The sequence below is a fragment of the Sciurus vulgaris genome (genome assembly GCF_902686455.1).
Source record: "Sciurus vulgaris genome assembly, chromosome: 10".
Lineage (NCBI taxonomy): Eukaryota > Metazoa > Chordata > Mammalia > Rodentia > Sciuridae > Sciurus > Sciurus vulgaris.
Window position 1 is genome coordinate 137,326,596 of NC_136470.1, and position 20,754 is coordinate 137,347,349.

At 43.5% G+C, this 20,754-nt stretch overlaps 1 protein-coding gene and 1 pseudogene across 6 annotated transcripts in view; both read left to right on the plus strand.

Annotated features, from left to right (window-relative positions):
- VEPH1 (ventricular zone expressed PH domain containing 1) overlaps positions 1–20,754 on the plus strand; it is a 238,800-nt gene that overhangs the window by 39,635 nt on the left and 178,411 nt on the right. For 3 of the 5 annotated variants that reach the window (XM_079100391.1, XM_079100392.1, XM_079100393.1), the window contains exon 4: positions 8,718–8,942. In XM_079100391.1, the coding sequence (XP_078956517.1) occupies positions 8,718–8,942 (225 nt within the window). The remainder of the gene's footprint in view (positions 1–8,717; positions 8,943–20,754) is intronic. The other 2 variants (XM_079100395.1, XM_079100394.1) reach the window with 1 other exon arrangement.
- On the plus strand, positions 8,978–19,895 carry LOC306670975 (malignant T-cell-amplified sequence 1-like; annotated as a pseudogene). Its single transcript has one exon. The product of its transcript is annotated as a malignant T-cell-amplified sequence 1-like (transcript).

A 20,754-nucleotide genomic window follows, 5' to 3' on the forward strand; every position in this document is an offset into this window, starting at 1 on the left:
ATGAGTTTGCCACACTTACCTTAAAAATAACTTTCAGAATTCCAGAGTCACTTTCTCTTCCTCCCTTGATACAAAATCAGTACCTGTGCACTTGGCAGGCACTTGCGAGTCCTGGATCTGGTTTGGTTTGGTTTCACTTGGAGCCATCTGCTCCTACCAACCCACCTGTGATCTGTCACGTACACAACAGAGCACTGAGTCAGAGCACCTGCCTGCTGATTCCTCCTCCCGGAGATGTGGAGGCAGAAGAGCAAAGAGCTTTAGTGTGAAGCCCTGGAGTCCTGTGGCTCTGCTCTCATGTAAGTGCGAGATTGGCCAATTGCTTTCTCCAAGTCTCCCTTTTACCATCTGTAAGAGGGGAGGGCGTTGCCTGCTGCTCAGGACAACTAGGGTTACAGGTGACAGGGAGAGGGACGCCGTTACGCAGTGCAGTGGCTTCCTGGTAAGCGCTCTGTCTTGTCGGACAGTGGCCACCAGTGTCCTGCTGGCTCCAGGCCCATCGCTCCTTGCTGGGATTGGTGGGTGCATGAGAGGGGCACCCTTCCTGACAGAAGGCTCTCCGACCGTGGTTCAGACCTGACACAGAACCACCTGGTTCAAACTACAGCTTCTAGGCGGAGAGCTCCCTCTGGCCCAGTTTCCCCTTGTCCCCACAAGGCCTGTTACTTCTAAGCCACATACAGGCTTGGAGAGGGCTGACGAAGATTCAGATGTGCCTCAGGGATGTCATGCGATCCACACGGTTGATGTGCCAGAGTGAGAGCCCAGCCGCTCGGCAGACAGGCCAGGATGGAGTCTGAGAGCCACACCTGGTGGACCTCCATACTAGTCCAGGCTCGGCCTCTTCCCAGCTGCACTGCTTAGCACAGCTGATGCCGGGCGTTTAAGCAGCTCTGTGTCACCTCTTCCCCCATCTCTGCTACCACCGTGGGCGGCTGTATGGAGAGGGGTGACCAAGGAGGGTTCCTGGGGACGGCAGGGCTAGAAAAAACCTCAAATCCCGTTGGAGACCCAGGAGCGTCTGTTTCCCTCCTTCAGAAGGGCCTCCTGTCCACCCTCCTCCTTCCCAGGCGTTGGTGGTCTCTGGCCGTCTTCCCCGGTCCATGCTGTGTGAGGACACACGTGCTGCCCCTGGCTGGCCTCCCGAGCCAGGTGCCTTGGGTGGACAGGAGTGTCTCCTCCAGAGCTCTCAGAGGAGGGACCGGGGTGACAGTTTAGAGGTTCATTCCAGTTAGTCCCAGCTCTTCATGGACCTGTGGTGTAACCCTAGGGAAAATCGATCCTTCTGTGCCTTGATTTCTTGATCTGTAAAGTTCAGATGATAGGGGTAGCTGCCTCGTGAGTTTGCTGAGAGGAGTAAATGAACACATAGAGCATAAAGACAGTGTCTAGTGCAGCCTGAGCCTTAACTGGCTGGTGCTATCACCATTGGCAGGGGACTCTGAAATAGCTCTCAACACTGTAACAGGCTGCTGACTTGCTTACTAGTCTAGCCATTGTGTCCTGCCTGTCTCCACCTGTCCAAGTTATCATAGGTTCTGTTTATTCATGGAAGTAGCACCAGCGCCTAGAATAGTGCATGGCACATAGTTGCTCAAATAATATTAACCGAATGACTAAACGAATGAGTGGACTCAGGAAAGGTGACAGCTGTCTGGCTTCCTGGTAGCTACACTTCTCCCTGGTGGGTGTGAAATCCCAGTCCTCAGACAGTGGTGTGAATTGGGAGGAGATGGGGCAACCACCCTTCTGGGGTCCTGACACCCTCTTGTCATCACCTGTCAGGAACTCCACTGGGAAAACGTAGGCGTGTGTCAATTAGCTTTTACATATTGCTAAGTGGGTAAGAATCTAGCATTTTATATAGAAATCCAGAATCAGTTCCACTGTCTGATGCTAATGCTGGATGAATGACCAAGAAGTGGAGTTTATTATTTCTTGAGCATCATCATTTTTTTGGCTCTTTAGCTGAATTCACGACCTGAGCGCCATTTAGTCACTATCACCTCACATAGCTCCTCTCCTTAGCTTTATTCTTTTCCATTTTAAAACACTGGGAAACGTTCCCAAAGTGCGTTTTCAGGGGAAAAGTCTCCACCAAAAGCTCCAGCTGGTGCTGATCTAGTCGAGAGATATGATGCTCGGCATCAGCAGAACAAGGCCCTCTTGTTTTGCCTCTGCAACTGGACATCGCTGTCCCCATGAGCCAGTCTTTTTGTTCACTCTGCACTTCACCATGGTCACCCAGAGCACTGAACTGAGTATGAAGACACTCAGACCAGCCTGTTTGCATCTGTGTGTAGGACACTAACCCCAGGACTTCCCCTGCCTGTGGTCCACATGATTCTGGAGATAAAATAATTTGTGGGTGCCAGCCTGCTGCACCAGCAGCTCCTTTTGCTGCCTTTGCAAGTGGCTGGAACTGTTGGCCACCTCTCAGGTAGAGGCCCTTCTCCGTCAAGTTCTCTTGGCTCCTGGCCTCTTGCTCAGGTCCCCTTGGTGTCAGCAGTGCTGTGGCTCCTTGGTATGCTAGGAACCGTCTGGAGACCGAGAGACTTTGGTGTTTATGTGAACTATTTGCTCTTTGATTAATCTGTCATTTTTTGTATCGTTTGAGAGATTTCCAAATGTCATGTGGGTAGAAAACAGGGGAAAAAAATGAATGTGTTTAAATTTGCTTTTTTAAACAATTCCATTATGCATTTGGGGAAGGTTTTATACATTTCACTTGGACTCACACATCAGACACTCTGTTGACTGGTTGCTATTTTTCTCCTGAACATCTAGAGTTGTTCTAAAAAGAATGCTATCTAATTGGCCAGGACAGCCCATTCTTTCATTGGTGTGGGCAAATGCTCACTCGTCCTAAGGTCTAAAAACCTCAGTTGCGGGAAACACTCATTTCCATTGATCTCTCCCCATTCCTGTCTGTGTCCACAGAGAGCAGGGAACACTTTCCAATACCACTACCTTTGATTTTTCAAGTTACATGTAAATGCACTTGAAGACGGATTCCTCTAGTGGAAAGCCACTTGGCAAGTGGCTTTTGGCAAGAGACCCGGAGTAGATGAAGTAAACTTGGGCATGGAGCTCTTGGTTGGAAAGTCCTGAGAACTGTGTGATTGTGTTTCAGCCTCGAGGCCGCAGCTGTGACCTGTCACTGTAGGGACAAGGATATGCTGTATTAAGTTCACTCATCAAAAGCCTACATGTAATGGAGAGACTGGCCGCCTAGAGGAGAGACCCAAATGAGACTGTGGGGTTGGGAACATCCAGCACTCTAACTGAAGTGACTTGGATGTAACCTCAAGATATAGGGTAGGGTTATAATGGGGAAATTGGTCAAATCAATTACCCTGCTGAGTACACCAATGGAAAGAGGGTGCTCTGGTGGGGCCACTGGTTTGGCAAGTTTACTCATCACTGAGGGGTCGGAGGATGGTGTGCGGAAGTTAGAGAATGGATTTGATGGATAGAAAGTTGCCATTAGCGGAGATGGAGATTTTGTTTAGGGCTGGTGTGTTATTAAAATCAGGTTTCATCAGGGTCCTAGATGAAATGTCCCTCAGTATCACTTTGTTCTGATCTGACCTTGTGCCATGAGTAAACACTCTGGTTTCTGGTCTGGCTCCTTGGTATCCTGAGGAAGAGAAAGGGATGCCCAGGGTCTGACCTAGGAAAGTCTCCCTCTGTGGGCAAATCCATTGGATGACTGGCATGAGACAGGCTTTTGGAAATTCTTTGGTGTGAATTAGATCAAAGAGTTGGCATATCCAAACAGTTCTGTGTGGCCTGACCAAGCATCTGCCCAGGCCTCTGAGGCTGAGAGGCAGCCCCCTGGGAGAACAGCCAGCCTCCCAGGGAGGCTTCCTGGATCAGCAGTAGTGCCCAGTCCAATCAGGACCACTTTAATTCACTAGAAGAAAAGAAAATCCAAAGACATCCAGAGAAGCTTTCAGAAAAGTTCCAGTGGTATGACATGCCCCTGTTACTTGGGGGGTGTTAGGAGCTCTAAGATGATCTACTGAATGGAACTGCAGTCTAGACACATGATCTGTCACCAGAGCCTAGAGTTGGAGGAGACTTCACAGTGAGACACCAAGCTATGCTATGAAAGACTCATTTTCTTTGCCTAGGGATTAGAGGGACCCATGGGATGGAAGTATAAGGATGGATTAAAGATTTATCAGATGTATTGGGGGAGATCCAAGATGGCAGACTAGAGGGAGGCTGCGTTCCTTGTCACTCCATAATTCGGGTTTCAAGCAGAAGATATCTGTTTCTTGGTGAAGCAGTTTTTACTGCTTATGGATTCCCTGCTGTTTACCCCATTTGTCCACTGTGAGCACCTGCAGTCTGCCAGCATATCGACTACTTTTTGAGTGCAGATTGCGCACTGACTGGCACCTATCATCCATCATTTGCCTGCCTCTTGCCTGCCCATCACCTGTCTTTCACCTACCCATCACCCACAGCCTGAGGTCCACCTGCCCATCATCTGCCGGTAGCCAGCAGACTTACCGCAGACCGCCAGTGGATCGCCAGCTGCCTGCTGTTGCCTGGAAGTCCACTGTCACAGTACCTGCAGGTGTGGTTACACGTGGCTGCCACCATTTTGAGACAACAGCCAGGATCTGTAGGACCCCTGGCTGGACTGATGGAGACCTGTCTCCAGGACCCCTCAGCCCAGCCAACCACTCCCTGCCTCCAGGACCCCCGGACCGATATATTTTTGTTTCTAGTGACAAGAAGGGAGGAGGAGCTGAAGCACTAGAGATTTAAAGACTCTTAGAAAAACACAGGGATAGAGCTAGCCTCGGGAACAGCCAGAGCATGACGCTGAAATGGCATGTCCAGGTTTATCGCGACTTGTCTCTCAGATAGATACAATTGCCTTGAGTTTCCTAAGGGTCAGTAGTGAGATCACAAGAGAGTGGCAGCTACTTTGGATCTTTCCATTTCAACTCCCTGAATCCAGCAGAAGAGAGCCTTTTACACAGCCTTTAATTATGATTTGGTGACCTCCTATGTGAACCCATCACTGGATTTGGGGGAGGCAGTCATTGTACTTGAGCCCTCAAGACCTCAGATAGAAAAGGCACCAAGAGCATCTGAGATAGTTCCTCAAAAGGGAACTAGGGTGGAGACTCCAGAGGGAGGGCAAATGGCTGTCTAATGAGGTTGAGGTTTGGAGGTGGGAGAAATCCAGAGCAATGACATTTCCTGTGAAGTCAGGAAGTATTTATGGGCTGGACACCAGGATGTGAGCAGTGCATGTCATTCCCCACAAGAGGACTAACGCTGGGAAGGGCACACATTGAACTGTCTCCACCACCCCAGGGTCTGTGAGATGGAAGAGTCATCTTCCCGACACTGTCACCCCCATATTGTATTTTTGGCTGCATTGAACCTGCCACTGTCATTCAAACCCAACAGGGGTTGTTTAGGTAAGCTTAAATATTCAGTCCTGCCTTTATACTAATTTTTGAGTTCACTTTAAAAATACTTGAAAGCTGAATTTATGTGACTGCATCCCTTTTTCAGAAAAGAAAGAAGTCATGTCACATCTCAATGATTCTAACTAAACACGATCCTATAATCAGAACCCAGACCAAAATTAGTAATTAGTGAAATTGAGCAAATGTTTATGTTTTTGAACCACTTTGATATCTTTTTGTGTAAAGTATCTGTTTAAATCCTCTAATTTTGTATTCGTTTGTGTCTTATTGATTTTGAAGTTTTGGTATATATTCTGGGTGTTAGTAGACCTTTGTTGGATAAATTATTATAAATATCTTCCCCATCTTTGGGTATCTTTTCACTTTCCTGGAGATATCACAGAAGGATTAGAAGTTCTTACTTTGATCCAGGTTATGACTTTTCCTGCTTTGTTAATGTTTTCAAGCTGGTTGTGGGAAGTCTTTGTCCACTGAGACTGTCTGGATATTCTCTGTGGGTTTTTTTTTTCCCCCTCACCTGTAGACATGCACCTATCTGGAGTTGAGTTTCATTATGGGCTGGTGTGATGGTTGGGGTAAATATTCAGCGGAACCACCTGCCTCCTTTCTAAAATGACATACTATTGCTCAGGGATCCCATAGAGCAGTGAGAATATTTGCCTCGTGTTCTGTCTTTTGTCCTTTTTGTATGACTTGATGTACAAGCATGGAATTCTACATTTGACATTATTAAGGGTATAGCTCTCTTTTTAAGCTTAGGGGAAACTTTAAGAGTGAAAGCTGGCTTTGCATTGTATTAGTCAGGACACAGGCATGGCTGCTGCAATGAAGACCTAAATATGACAGACGACCCAACAGCACAGAACTTGAATTGTCTCCCACTAAGCAACTCAAGAGTAGTGTTCCAGGCTGATGTGGTGGCTTGATGGTGGCTCCAACCCAGGGTCCTTTTATCTGTCTTCTTTGCATTGCCATTCTAGGATGACTACTTCTAGCTTGTTACCTTAGCCTCGTTCCAACCAGCACTAAATGGAGAGAAGGAATAAGAAGCCGAGCCATTTCATGTACCAGTGACCTAGAAGTTGAACACATTAATGCCATTCCTTATCCCACTGCCCAAAGCTTTGCACATGGCCATGTTTAATGGCAAAGAAGACTGAGGAATGCTATCTTCATCCATGTGCCCCTGTCCCACCATAGTTCAGGAAAAGGGAGCCAATCATTATTGGTGGACAATTAGTAGTTTCTGTCATAACACTCATGTTCACCATTCTGGGCTTCCCCTTAGGGTTCTGGATCTGATGGTGGTGATACCTAGGTATTGATGGCCTACATGTGAACCTCTATTAGGATGGTAATCCTGAATTGGTCCTCTTTACCCTCAGCAGCCTCACGACTTCCTGTGCCAGGCAGTTATGTCATGTCTGCCTTGGGGTCTATTTATCAGACACTGTTTGATTAGAAAATGTGATGGTGATCGCTTTCCTGGTGAGACCTAGAGAGTTGGGCCAGACCTCCATGACCACCCAGCAGGATGGAGGTGGGCAGACTAGGATCCAGGGTCTGTCCTTCCATTACATGCTTTCTCACATTACGTCCCAGTGGCCAGGGTGGCCTTACATCGACATTTGCTCCATCAGTTATTCAACTCGAAAGGTGTTTATGGAGCACTCACCACAAACCCAGAACTGTGGGAGGTGCTAGAGGACACACTCCAGGAAGGAATGACGAATACTTTTCACATGAACCGTTAGAGAGAACAACCACCTTTCTGTTGTAATATAATAGTATGAACTGGCTTCCTAAATAGAAAGGTGATGTTGACCATACTGAATATGTGCCACTCATTGTTAAGAAAGCAATTTGTGTCTTCCAAATAGTATTCCCTAATCAGGTAACTCAATGCCAATAGCAGTATTTTATATACAAAGGCATTTATGTTCCGTCACAAAATAAATCAAGAAGAAAAGTTTTTAGGGTACAGAATTCCTTGTTTTTTAGTCTGATGTATTTTTTTCTTCTAAATCTCAGATAAAACTTTAGTTTCTTGGTTTTGTGTGGTTGCCATATAACAGTTGTAAACTTCTATAGGACACAGGGTGATCGTTTGACACCTGTATGTAACGTGCAGTGATCAAATCAGAGCAGGTAGGGGCTGGGGAGATAGCTCAAGTCGGTAGAGTGCTTGCCTTGTAAGCACAAGGCCCTGAGTTCAATCCCCAGCACCCCCCCCCCCCCAAAAAAAAAATCAGAGCAGGTAGCATTTCCTTTCATTTACGCTTTTTTATTTCTTTATGTTATGTCAGGGACTTCAAATCCCCCTCTCTAAGCCTTTGTAAAATATATAATAAATCCTTGTGAACTAAGCCACCCAGCTATGGTGAGCACACCCTCCAGTCTGTGCTTCGGTTCCTGTTCTCTGACCATCCGGCCTCTAGTGACCACTATTCTGTGGCCACTCTCTACTTCTGTGAAGTCACCTGTTTTCGCTTCCTCACAGGAGTGGGATCATGCAGAACTCGTCTTTCTGTGCCTGGTGTATTTCACTTACCAGAAGGACCTCCAGTTCCACCCGTGTCTCAGACGACAGGATCCATTCTGTTATGGCTGCATAACAGCCCGTGGTGTATACGCACCAGGTGTCTTCAGTGCTCCTCCTGGATCGCCTGCACAGAGCTTCAGTTTTTAAGATGCAGTCAGAAAACGACTCCTTCAGTTTCCCTTGGTTGTGTTTTCTGATGCGTGTTCCTCTCCCCAGTGACCCCGCCTGCCGTGGAGATGAATTCCAAGCTCCCTGCCTCCTCATGCCTCTGTTCACTGCTTCTGTCCCCCCAGCTTCCCCACACCCCACCCATCTGGCCATCTGAGCTGTTTCCATCTCCCCGACCCAGGGCACCAAGGGTCCCCTCACCTGTGCCTCCACAGGGGCTCTTCCTGTGTCCATGGCTTTCCTACCTGTCACCAGCCATCTCCTGCACACCCCTTAGGTCCCAGCCAAGGTGCCACCACCTCCTCCACTGCCTGGTCCACTCTGACACCCCTTCTCTGCCCCCTGAGCACCCTGCATTTTGCTTCTGCTGTCAACTCTCTGTCGAAGTCTCCCAAACAAGACCAAGAGCTCCCAGGTGCCATGGAGGGGGGGGCGGGGCCTGCATTTCCACAGGTGTATTCTGGGAGCTTGGCACAGGAAATACTTTGGAATGAATAAATGCATAAATGAACGAGTCACTGTTATTTGTTTTTCTTGTGTTTCCGCAGAATTACAACCGGCCCCCTGTGATGGCATTAGCCATCCCCATTGCCGTGAAGTTCCTCCATAGAGGCAGCAAGGAACTGTGCAGAAGCATGTCCAACTACCTGTGCCTGGCTGCCATCACCAAGGCAGATCTCCTGGCCGAGCACACCGAGGTGATAGTAAGGAGCATACTTCAAGGTACAGTGCGAACACCGAGCTCAGGCAGCTGTCTCTGGAGTTGTCTAGAGGTGTGTTCTTGAAGCGCTTACTGTTTGTGGAGAGTGAGATCTGGCGGTGAGGCACGTTGGGTCTTCCACCCTCCCTCTAAGTGACTTGTGAGCATGAGTAAGGTCACTGGGGCTGGTGAACCTTCTGTCCACTGGTGGATGAGTTGCCTGGACTCATCAGGTGAGTGGTGAGCTCTCTCCAACCCTGCATACCCCAGTCTAGGGGCCTGTTTTCCACGACCCTGGCCACCTGCTCTGGAGGGTGTCTCTGGGAGGGTGGGGAAAACCCCACTGCTGGTGGAACATGAGAACCTCTTCTTCCCGCTGTTTCCAAAATTAAGAAATGCCCTTGGTTAGATAAAATACACCAGAGTGTGTAATGATGTCTTCAATGTGATCATAATTTGGTATTGATTTAAAAGTGCATTAAACACTACCACAAAAAATCAAATCAGGACCCTTCTGTTAATTGTCCCAACTTTTGAATTACAGACAAGGTCAAATTACTCTACACAAAATATTCACCTTGTCTTCTCATTTTCTCTTGGTTTCAGATCCAAAACATTTTTGTAAACTTTGGGGTCAGGGAACAATATACAGTATATGTGATATGTGTCGAAATGCCCCCAGTCTCACTTAAAAAAAAAAAAAAAGTGAAATGCACCAGCTGCTCATCCAGAATTTCACTGACATACCCCGCATGCCCAGGAGGAGCTTCCACTCTTGCGAAGTGCTCCCAGTTCAACTGGTGGAACAAAAACTAGCGGTCCAGTTCCACCCAGCCTCAAAACTGCCAACTAACTAGTCCCCCAGTTCCACCCAGCCCTCCTGATTAAAGACTAACTAGTCCTCCAGTTCTACCTAGTCCGTGAGATTGCCAGCTTGATGCTGAGGTTTCGCTCTCGACCTTGTGCTTGCCTGTGAAGAGCTGTCATTAACAATCCCAGTCAGTATTTTCATTTCTAATTTCCTTTGACTATAGAATTAAAATGCTAATTTCACTTTATATATGATATTGAATTTGCTAAAAGTCCAGACTAACAATTATACTTTTTCACCTCCTTGGAAACATTTTTGGAACAAATTTATGGGCCTTGCAAACATTGAAACACACACACATTTCAAGACCGTGGTAGTCTAGCTTGCAAGTAACAGACGTATGAAAAATATTGAATTATATCCTTACAGCCGCCAAGAATTTAACTCATCCATTTGGGTTTTTTAAAAATATTTTTTCAATGACAAAGAAATCTTTGAAACACAAAGTATACTTTCTAAATTCACTGCAAGCATTTGAAATAAACAAATGATTTGGTTTATTTGATTTGGCACCATGAAAATTACCATGAAATGAATGGTAACCTGACCTACAGAAAGTTGGGACTGCGTGTTTCAGGGTTTAGATTTCTCAGGATCGCTGTGACTGTAAACTCCCCCACCATCCACAGGCTTAGCAACACAGGAGGAATTTTGCTCTCTCTGAGTGGGAGGTTCTCTGTTCTGCAGATCTTTGTCTTGTCCTCCTGCCAAATAGCTCCAGGAGTCTTTGGGGGACTTCTTTCTTCATTACCTGTAGTTCTTCTCGCCCACAGACCATGGACTTTGACCTGTAGTGTCCTGATCTTCATTCTACCATATTTCTTCTTCTGAATGGTCATCCACTTGATCATGATTATTATGATGTTAATAATAATGACAGTGGCTGAAGTTTACAGCATTCCTTTCAGTGACACATTATATGAATCCATTTATACCCATTGTATCATGTAATGCCCACAAGAACCCCAGAGCTGAAGTCCTGTTATCCCATTTTATGGTTAGTGGTATTTTAAGTAGAAACCCCAGGTATAAATGGCTTGATGAAGGAGAGGAGGAGGAGGAGGCTAGGAGGAGGAACAGCCCCTCTTTGGCACATGACCAAAGAGCCCACTAGTATATCAAATTTCTCACATGGCTCAGTGGCTGTCCTGAAGGTCATGGCCCAGCTCTGCTCCCTGGTTTACTTGTGTGTTCATGATTGTCCTCCACAGCTCCTTGCTCTCGTCATCACAAATGCCAGGTACACAATAGGTCATGTTCAGCCTCAGCTCTGCTCGACCTGACATGGGCCAGACAATTTCTAAGCCAACCCATCATCACTGCCTGGGGACACTGTACATCCTTGGCCAGGCTTGGGTCTACCACCTGGGTGGGGAGTGGAGAAGGAGCGAACCCCAAAAGAAACCCAGGCTGTTGCCGGCAATAATGTGCGTACCTACGGGGTCCCACAACCTACCATTCCACTGTGTAGACCAGCAGGCTAATGCTCTGGGAGGTTATCAGGAAGATCTGCCCTGGCCATGTTGTGATATAGTCCATCCTCAGAACTGAATCTCAGTTCCACCCAACGCTTGTATTTTTATCTTTCTGAGCCTGTGTCTGCTCATATGTAAATAGAGGTGTCGTTACCTGTTCCGTCCAGCGGAACCTGCGCGGAGAAAGGAGACACCACCAACCTTTAGTTGACAAGATTTATTGTGTCATCCCTGTTTTCCTGCCTCCTTTGTTCTTCCACTATCTCCCTTCTTCTACCCTCTCCCTATCTCCTCCCCCTGGCTCCTAGCTTATCAGCCAATTATAGCAAAGCTTTCTCTCATGCAGAAGAGCATGTAGAGGAATGTCAGCATAGCACTATATGGATCACGAGCTGTCCACATGCGGCATGATATTAGATAGCCAATCCTAGAGCTTGGCGTTAACACGTCATAAGTCTCCAAGGAACTAGTAAGCAAGCAACCTTTTTGGGTACTTCCTTATTTTGGTAGCCAATGCCCTTTGGCTCACTGCCAGGCACCATGTTGTCCAAGACAGCCCTCAACAGTTACCTGAGATAATGGCAGATCCGGTCTCCCCATAAGTATAGGCCAAGATGGTGACGCCAATCATGACTGCCTCCCTAACTTTGAATCCCTTTGGGGTCAGGGAACTTGCTATTTCCTGTGAGGATACAGATCATCTCTGGACAAATCTGAGTGCTCAGCATTTCTTCCTCAGGCTGAATTAAAAGTTCTCTCTCTGGGGTCTCCCACTTTTGGTTAATGCTGTTGTCCTGTTGGGCCATCAACCCCTGTTGCTCTTCACACAAGCCTTCAAATGTGGGCACCCATGATGACATTGCCACTCCTCCCCTGCGCGGGTTTTCCTCCTCACTGTAACCACCACAGCTTCCTCCCAGTTCCCTCAACTCAGCAGGTGATGAACCGATTCTGCATCCATTTGTGGGGCATACCCTGGTCCCCCCGCATGGCTGCCCTCTGGTTCCCTGTCATCAGTGTGCAATCTGTGCTGTCTGTAACACCTCAGGCTCAGTCATGTGCATGTGAGGACTAAAATGGAGCCCGCTGCCCAGAAGCCATGAATCAGATTCACTGTCTGTCCATTGAACAATCTCACTTTTGATCCTGTTGGAGCTATTGTCTACTAAGTCCCCATACATACATAGAGTTGTTTGAGGATATTATATGTGTATGTGTGTGTATAACGTTGATTTAACAAATATGTACTTATATATACACATATAATATATGCATACATATTATGTATAGGTGCATAATATATATGATGTGTATATATGTTTGAGTGTATTCAGCAGTCTCTGCTGCCTCTGTGTTCTGCTGATTTTTTAATCCCCATGCAAGTACCTACTTAATTCTTTAATTCTTTATGCCTTTTTCTCAGGAGATTTCAGCTTTTTGTTTTCCATACCAAGATCTTTTAGATAATGTATCCTTCATCTCAATATACCTACAATTCTTCCAAGACTCTTTTCATCTGTACACACTGACACTCTGGTCTCCGTTTTGGAACCTTAATCAAAGCATGGGCCAGATGGGAGCAGGAGAGCCTGGTGGTGTGCCAGCGGTGTTGGTCCCTAGCTTTGATAGCTATCATTCCACTAACAATTTTTTTTTTTTTTACAATTTATTTTGTCTGTCCCTAATTTCAAACCAGATGCTTTGTATATGCTTATAAGTTTTACCCCTGATGGTAATTGTTTCAATAGTTTCATGTCAATTTTTGTCATTTTCATTACATAGGTAATGTTTACTTTTACATTAAATGTAAATACAAATTCATTGTATTCAAAGTATGCAGACTTCACTTGTTTGCTTTGTATCCTCTGAATTCTCAATGAGAAGGAAACTATAAAAAGCCTTTTATAAAAGGAGGGTCACAAACATAATCAGAGTTATATTGGGTCACACCCCAATGTTATATAAAATAGACAATTGTACCAGCAATTTAAAGTCAACCCACAACAAATAATTCTTAAACTATAAAAAATCCTGTCACATTTAGTTTTGCAGGCACATTTTAATAAATATGGAAGAAATAGAAAATTATAATTTTAAGTAAAATTTTCCATATAAATAGAAGTACTTTCTCCAACTAAATAAGAACTTTGTGTCCATAATATTGCCAGACAAGTGTAAGAAAGGGAAATGCAGGTCCTTCTTTATTCTGAACATAGATGCACAAATCACAAGCTTTTAGCAGTACTGGCTCTAGCAGTGCTGGGAGAAGGTGATGGTCAGCATTTGCTGAGTGCTTGCTATATCCCAGCCACTGATCTTTCACTCACATGACCACCCCCTGGTGGTTTATGAGGAGGAACTTCATTACCCCATTTTATAAAATGCACAGTGACCAAGTTGAATCTATCCCAGGAAGGCAAGGATGGCTTAATCTGCAAAGTGTAATTCCCCATGGTAAGACTAACAGGGTAATCAGTGGTCAGTGGGAGTGTCTCAAAAAGTTCAGTACCCATTTATGGAAAAAAATGCAAATTAGAAATTTTGGAAAACTCCCTTAATGTGATTTAGCTGATATTTATATATTTACTGGTGAAACAGCAGAAGCTTTACTTTGAAACCAGGAATGAGAAAAGGATGTTACTACATCTGGTTCTATTTGCTGTGGCACTGGAAACCCTAGCCTAGACCAGAAAAATAAATGAACATTAAAAGAATCAGAAGGGAAATGGCAAAGCAAACATTATCTAAAAAATATGATTGTTCATAGTATAAAATACAAATATTCTCTACTCAGTTTTAGACACAATAGCAGAAACTTTAGTAATTCAATTTATAGAAACCAGTTATTTTTCTACATGTCAGTAATGATAAATTGGAAAAAAATAGTTAAAAGTATTATTTAAAATAGAAAACTATATGATCTCTAGAGGAAAAACGTATATGACTCTTAAATGTAAAATTATTAAAACTTTTTGAAAGCAATCAAAAGATGAATAAATGGATCCATATACTATGCTCATGGATGGGAGAACTTGAGGTAGCAAAGATGTCAACTTTCAATAAATTCAATGACATTTTTATAAAATACCAACATAGATTTTTATTAAAGATAACAAACTGATTTTAATGCACAAGAGCACCTTCCGGATAAGGACAACAGCTCCGACGGTCAGTGCCGGCCTTCCTTGTTTAAGGGGATCTGTCGGACCCTTGCTAATTCAACTTCTTTGCCTTTCTGGGCCCTTTCCTATCATCTCCCCCTTCACCTTGGACCATGTTCAAGAAATTTGATGAAAAATAAAATGTGTCCAACTGCATCCAGTTGAAAATATCAGTTATTAAGGGTATTAAGAACCAGTTGATAGAGCAATTTCCAGGTAGTGAACCATGGTTTAATCATATCATGCCTAAGAAAGAGCCTGTCAAAATAGTCCGATGCCATGCACACATAGAAATCCTTACAGTAAGTGGAGAATTACTATTTTTTAGACAAAGAGAAGGGCCTAAGGTTACTTCTCAAATATCCTTTTATTCTGCCTCACCAGCAGGTTGATAAAGGAACCATCAAATTTGTACTCAGCGGAGCAAATATCTTGTGTCCAGGCTTAATTTCTCCTGGAGCTAAGCTTTACCCCACTGCAGTAGATACCATTGTTGCAATCATGGCAGAAGGAAAACAGCATGCTCTACGCTGTGGAATCTTGAAGATGTCTGCAGAAGCTATTGAGAAAGTCAACAAAGGAATTGGCATTGAAAATATCCACTATTAAATGTTGGGCTGTGGCATATGAAGATATATAAATGATCCTTAGGAGGAATGCCCTTGGGCTAAATATGGATATTGTGCTGCATCTGTGTTTGTGTCTGTGTGTGACAGCATGGAGACAATGCCTCTGTGGTTATGCTGATTAAATTCTACGGCTGCTAAAATTCAAAAATAAAATAAAATAAAATGCACAAGAGATAAAGTGGAGCACGTAGCCAAAAGTACTTTGCAGAAGGAGAAGATGGAAGCTGCTGGGGAGGAGGAGGTAGTCATTTCCCTACCAGACACATAAAGTCACAGTAACTAAGAGGGTGCAGTACTGGTCCTAGAATAGTCAAGAGCCCGTGTGATAATGGGGAGGCTGAAGACAAACCATGTATGTGTGGACATTGAACACACGGCAAGGAAATCTTTGCAATGAAGAGCAGGCAATTCAATAGATGGTTCTGAGACAGCGGTCTGCAGAACAGTATACACAAATTAATTTCAGGTGTAACAAAGACCTAAACATAAGAAGGAAACATTCATCTCTGTTAGTCAAATTCCAAGTCTGTTCATAATAAAAGCCATGCGGGGAGAGGCCACCTTTCTGTCCAGCAATGGGAAATGAAAGCATGACCAATGCGTAGGCTGTGCTAGTTGCCACGTGGCTCACCTAGGAGGCTGACAGTGTCATTGTGGATATGAGGCTGTCTCCAACTCTACACAGTTTGGAGAGCTTGAAGGGAGCTTTTTCCAAATTTCAATTTGGAGTTCTGTGATGCCAAGCACAGCTCTGCCATCAAACCCAAAAACAGTGCTGTCCGTCCTCTGCTTTCCTGAGTCAGTAGCCCCAACATGGAACCACGCCTCTCCATCAACAGGCCTTTTACGTGGTCCTCTGGCATGAGGCACAAGATGACCTCAAATGATTTGAAACCTAAGCAGAAAGTTGGAAAGAAAATATAATATTGTCTCAGCAAGAGTCCAAATTCCTTTCTGACTTACTGGCAACAGCCTGGAGAAGACTGTCCAGTTAATTATGATAGATTTACCTCATTTCTTTCTCTGTGTGAGACAAAATTCAAATCACTGATTGGTGAGTTGCTTCAAGAAAATGGAGATAGGAAATTGACTTCCCATTTATTATGGAAGGAATAATATGACTCATATAGGGTGGATGAGGAATTAAAAATAGAGCATCTCCTGCTTATTGTCACCAGTGTTGTTACTGCTGTTCTCTCTCTAATGAAGTATTTGCCATGTACCAGCCCATGTTAATATGTTAGAGGCAGAACCATATTCATTCATGGAGTTTCATCATCTCTAGGGAGATGCTAAGCCATTGAGCATTCGTGATATAATTATTATTAAAAGATTTTCAGTTTCACCATATTGCAGGTTGCTAGGAAAGAATATATTAATCAAATATTCTAAGCATCAAGTTACCAAACTTATTAGGAATATTCAAAGTGAATGTTAATACATATAGGGAAATTTTAAATATAATATTATAAAATCCAATTGAAAGACGAATAAAAAAAAAAACAGAGATACATCTTGTAACAGAAAAGGATTTCTTTGGAATTGTTAGCCAAGGTTTGGATCTGATATAAGTAGAGTTTGCATCTTCGTGACTTCACCAGCAGATGCAGCTGACAAGTATAGGAGGCCTCACAGACAGGAAGCTACATGCTGAACTTGGACATCATTTTAGTTAGTTTTTGTGTTGCTTTGACCAAAAGACCTAACAAGGACAACTGAGAGAAAGGAAGGTTTATTTTGTCTCATGGTTTCAGAGTTTCAGTCTGTGGTTGGCTAATTTCAGAGCGATGGACCTGAGGTAAAGTAGAACATCATGGCAGAAGGGTGTGGTGGAGGAAAGCAGCTCGGGATATCAGAACCAGGAAGCAGAAAGAGAAGTCTCACCATGGACAAAATCTCAACCCAAAAGCATGTCCCTAGTTACCTGCTTCCTCCAGCCACATCACACCTGCCTACAGTTACCACTCAGTTAATCCATTCAAGTGGATTAATACACTGATTGTGTACAGATTTCCTAATCTAATAATTCACCTCTGAACATTCTTGCATTGTCCCACACATGAGCTTTTGGGTAATATCACATATCCAAACCATAACATTCTTCCCCCATTCCCCCCAAGCTCATACCCATCTCACAATGCAAAACACATGTAGTCCATTTCCAAGAGTTCCCATAATCTTAAGAGTTACAGAATTGTCAAAAATCCAAATCCAAAATCTCATCTGAGTCTCAAAGTAAACTCTTAACTGTGAACCCCTATGAAGATCAAAAGAAAACGGCATATATCCAATATATAATGGCACAGATAAACATTTGAATTCCAAAAGGGAAGACGAGGCATAGAAAGAAGAGATAAGAACAAAATAACACCAAAACCCAGCTGGGCAAACAAGTGCTGTAGCTCCATGTCCAGCATCTGGGGCGTGTGGCATCATGATATTATATTCAAAGGGCTTGTGCAGCTGTGCCCATGACCTTGCTGGTTATAGCCCATATGGCCTCTTTCTTCTTTTAATTGTATGAGACAAAATTCAAACCACTGATTGGTGAGTTGCTTTAGAAAAACGGAGATAGGAAATTGACTTCCCATTTATTATAGAAGTAATAATACGTCCCATGTCAGATGGAAGAGGCCTAAATAGAACATCTATGCTTTGCACAATAATGTGGAGTGTGTGCTGAGGAAAACTGCAGGAATTGACTTGTCTCTGCTTAATTCCTGCAGCTTTTCTTGGCAGATATTGCACATTTCTGGTATCTCTTAGTCTTGGAGGTCTCCACTGCAGCTTTGGTTTCCTTCTCATATCTTCATGCATCACTCTTTCAGTGACTGCCTTCAAGAATTCAATCACTGAGGCATTCTGCCTGGGTTCCCAGGCCTTCTTTTGAAATCTCAGTGGAAACCTTCATGACCCCCTAACTCTAGCAACCTACATTCCTGCAGAACAAGCACCTCATGGCTAGTCCCAAGTTCTGCCACCATCTCAAGAAGTAGTCCAGCCTCCTGGGACCATGACTGGAGTGGCCTCTGAATGCCTGGGTGGCTGAGCATGGAAACAACTTTCTGGTCCCTCCCCCTGTGCAAGCAAAGTACCCTGGTGGTCTCTTCTCAAAGGAATTTTTAGTTTTACACTCTTTAGCCTAAGGTGGGGTGGGCTTGCCAATTTCTGAGATGGTCTCATGCCATCTTTCCTTTTGTTTCTAGGGAAAGTATTTAGCATCTCTTTACTGGCTATACTCCCTTTAACAACCACAACTTCCTTAGCCCCAGCTGTACTCACACTTTTCTGGCCAACCTGCAAGTTTTTGGAATCTTTCTGCTTTCTGCTCCTGAAAAGTAAACTTGACTGAAAATCATGATCAACATTCATGCCACAGCCTGAATGCTGTGCTGTCTAGAAATTTCCTCCAACCAGATTAATTCATTCATTGTCTTTAAATTCAATTTCACTGGAAGTCTCAAGATGTGGGCATAATATAGAGAACTTCTTTGCTAGAATGTAACATGAATGGCCTCTTGTCCAATGTCCAATAGTGTGCTGCTTCTCTGAAATCTTGTGAATTGGCCACAGTTCTATTGGCATTCTGGTCTTATGACTCTCACTGGAATCACCCACTAAGCTCCATTTACAGCACTCTAAAGCTTTTCCAGTTTGCATATGTAAACTTTTCAAAATTCCTCCCCCAGCAAACCATCCCAAAGTCTTCTGAACCACTTGGTCAGGTTAGTCACAGCAACAACTCTACTCCTGGTACCATTTTCTGTTTTAGTGAGTTTTTGTGTGACAAAAAGACCTGATAAGAATAACTTCAAGGAGGGAAAGTTTATTTTGGCTCACAGTTTCAGAGAGAGGAGAGAGAGAGTGTGCCCTTTACTCACCAGGGACAAAATCTAAACCCCAAAGTCATGCCCCAAGTGACCTACTTTCTCTAGCCACACCCTGCCTGCCTATAGTCCCCCCCCCCCCAGTTACTCCATTTAAGTAGATTCATCCACTGATTAAGGTACAGTTATCATAATCTAATCTTTCGCCTCTGAACATTCTTTCATCTTCTCACACATGAGCTTTAGGGGACACCTCATATTCAAACCATAACAGGCATCTTTCTGCACAGTGGCGGAGGAGGCTTCATAGGAGGGCCACAGACTGGACTCTGAAACCATTCGCCATAAGATGGAAGGATCCTAACATTCACTTATTAGTTTGCATATTTGTTTCTTTGTTTATTCATGTTTAAACCCACTGGGAACAACTTGGAAAATATGCTACATACATATATGAACACAGCACAGTGGATTTCACCTTCATGCATACCTACAAAGCACTAATTTTATAAAAGGAAAATTTTTTAAGATATACATTTCATTTCAAACATTATTTCTTAGTTTAGACAGTACTTTTATGTACATTATGTCCTTGATAACTCCTCATCAAGGTAGGCAAGTCTTGTTATCCCTAATTTCTTGACCAACTTGAGATCATAAAGATTAGTCAAACTGCCGTATGTCTTGTATTTAGTAAGTTAGTAGGTGATGGTGCTGGGGTTTGGATGTTGGATTTTTTTACCTGAGGGCCACCATACTTTCTTCTGCACTCCAGATTAATCAAACTGAATGCAAAGTTCAGCAATATGAATTTTCATGTTCATGGAATCCAGAAATACATGTGCATACATAAGTAATGTAACTAAGACTTTTATCTTTACAAATGCTGTTTCTTAACTATCTAAAAGACAATTCTAGGAACATTGGCCTTAGTAACTGTCTCAAAGATGAGCTACTAATGTAAGACTTGGCAATAAATGAAATAAAAATCCATTATAATTTATTTTTTATAAGTCTAATTTTTATTAAAGTGAAGTCAAGTGGGGCTGGGGATCTAGCTCAGTTTGTAGAGTGCCTGCCTGTCAGGCACAAGGTCCTGGGAAAAGAAAAAAAAGTGAAGTCAATTAACTACAAATTATAAATCCCAATCTCTAAAATTTTGTGATAAATACTGAGTAGTGAAATGTCCTGAACATATCTGAGAGGAATTAACACTTAAAAGACAATGTATAGACAAGGAACACATATCAACTGTTTTATTCACATATTTTCTCTGTTGAAGAGTTGTTTCACTAGACGTACATACACATGTGCTTGTGACTGCTATCCCAGTTTCCCCAGGGACTCAGAATTCGTGGGACATGGGGACTTTGCTAAAGTTGGAGTAGTCCCAGGAAAAACAGGTCATATGGTCTCCCTACTCCACACAAGTGATGCTTTATATGTAGAGTGTATTACATGTTAAGTCACACACACATTTTTCTAATAGTTTGTCCCAAAGAATTATTTTACTATGCCACAATATGACAATGACTTTTCGGTAACTAAATTGGGATTGAAATTGTGTGCCAATGTGTTAAACTAAGCTAACGAGCTGATATTTCTTTTAAAATATATTTTCTCATGTTTAAAAATTCTTTACTTCTTCCTTTTGCTGACACGTCTGAATTCTGAACTCATTAAGTGTTATTAGTTAGTTGAAAAAAAAAAAATCAAATAAAAGTCCCGGATCCAACTTCCTGAGAATTAAAATGTATCTTTTGAGTATAGGCTGTGGGTAATTTTGGAGAGATTAAGATGCATGGTCTTTTTAATTTAAAAAATTACTGATCTGGATTAGATCTGGTGATAAACTAAATGGAGTAAAGAAGATTTAAAAATGTATTTTTCTTTTATGTAAAGAAGTTGGGTGCAGACAGCCC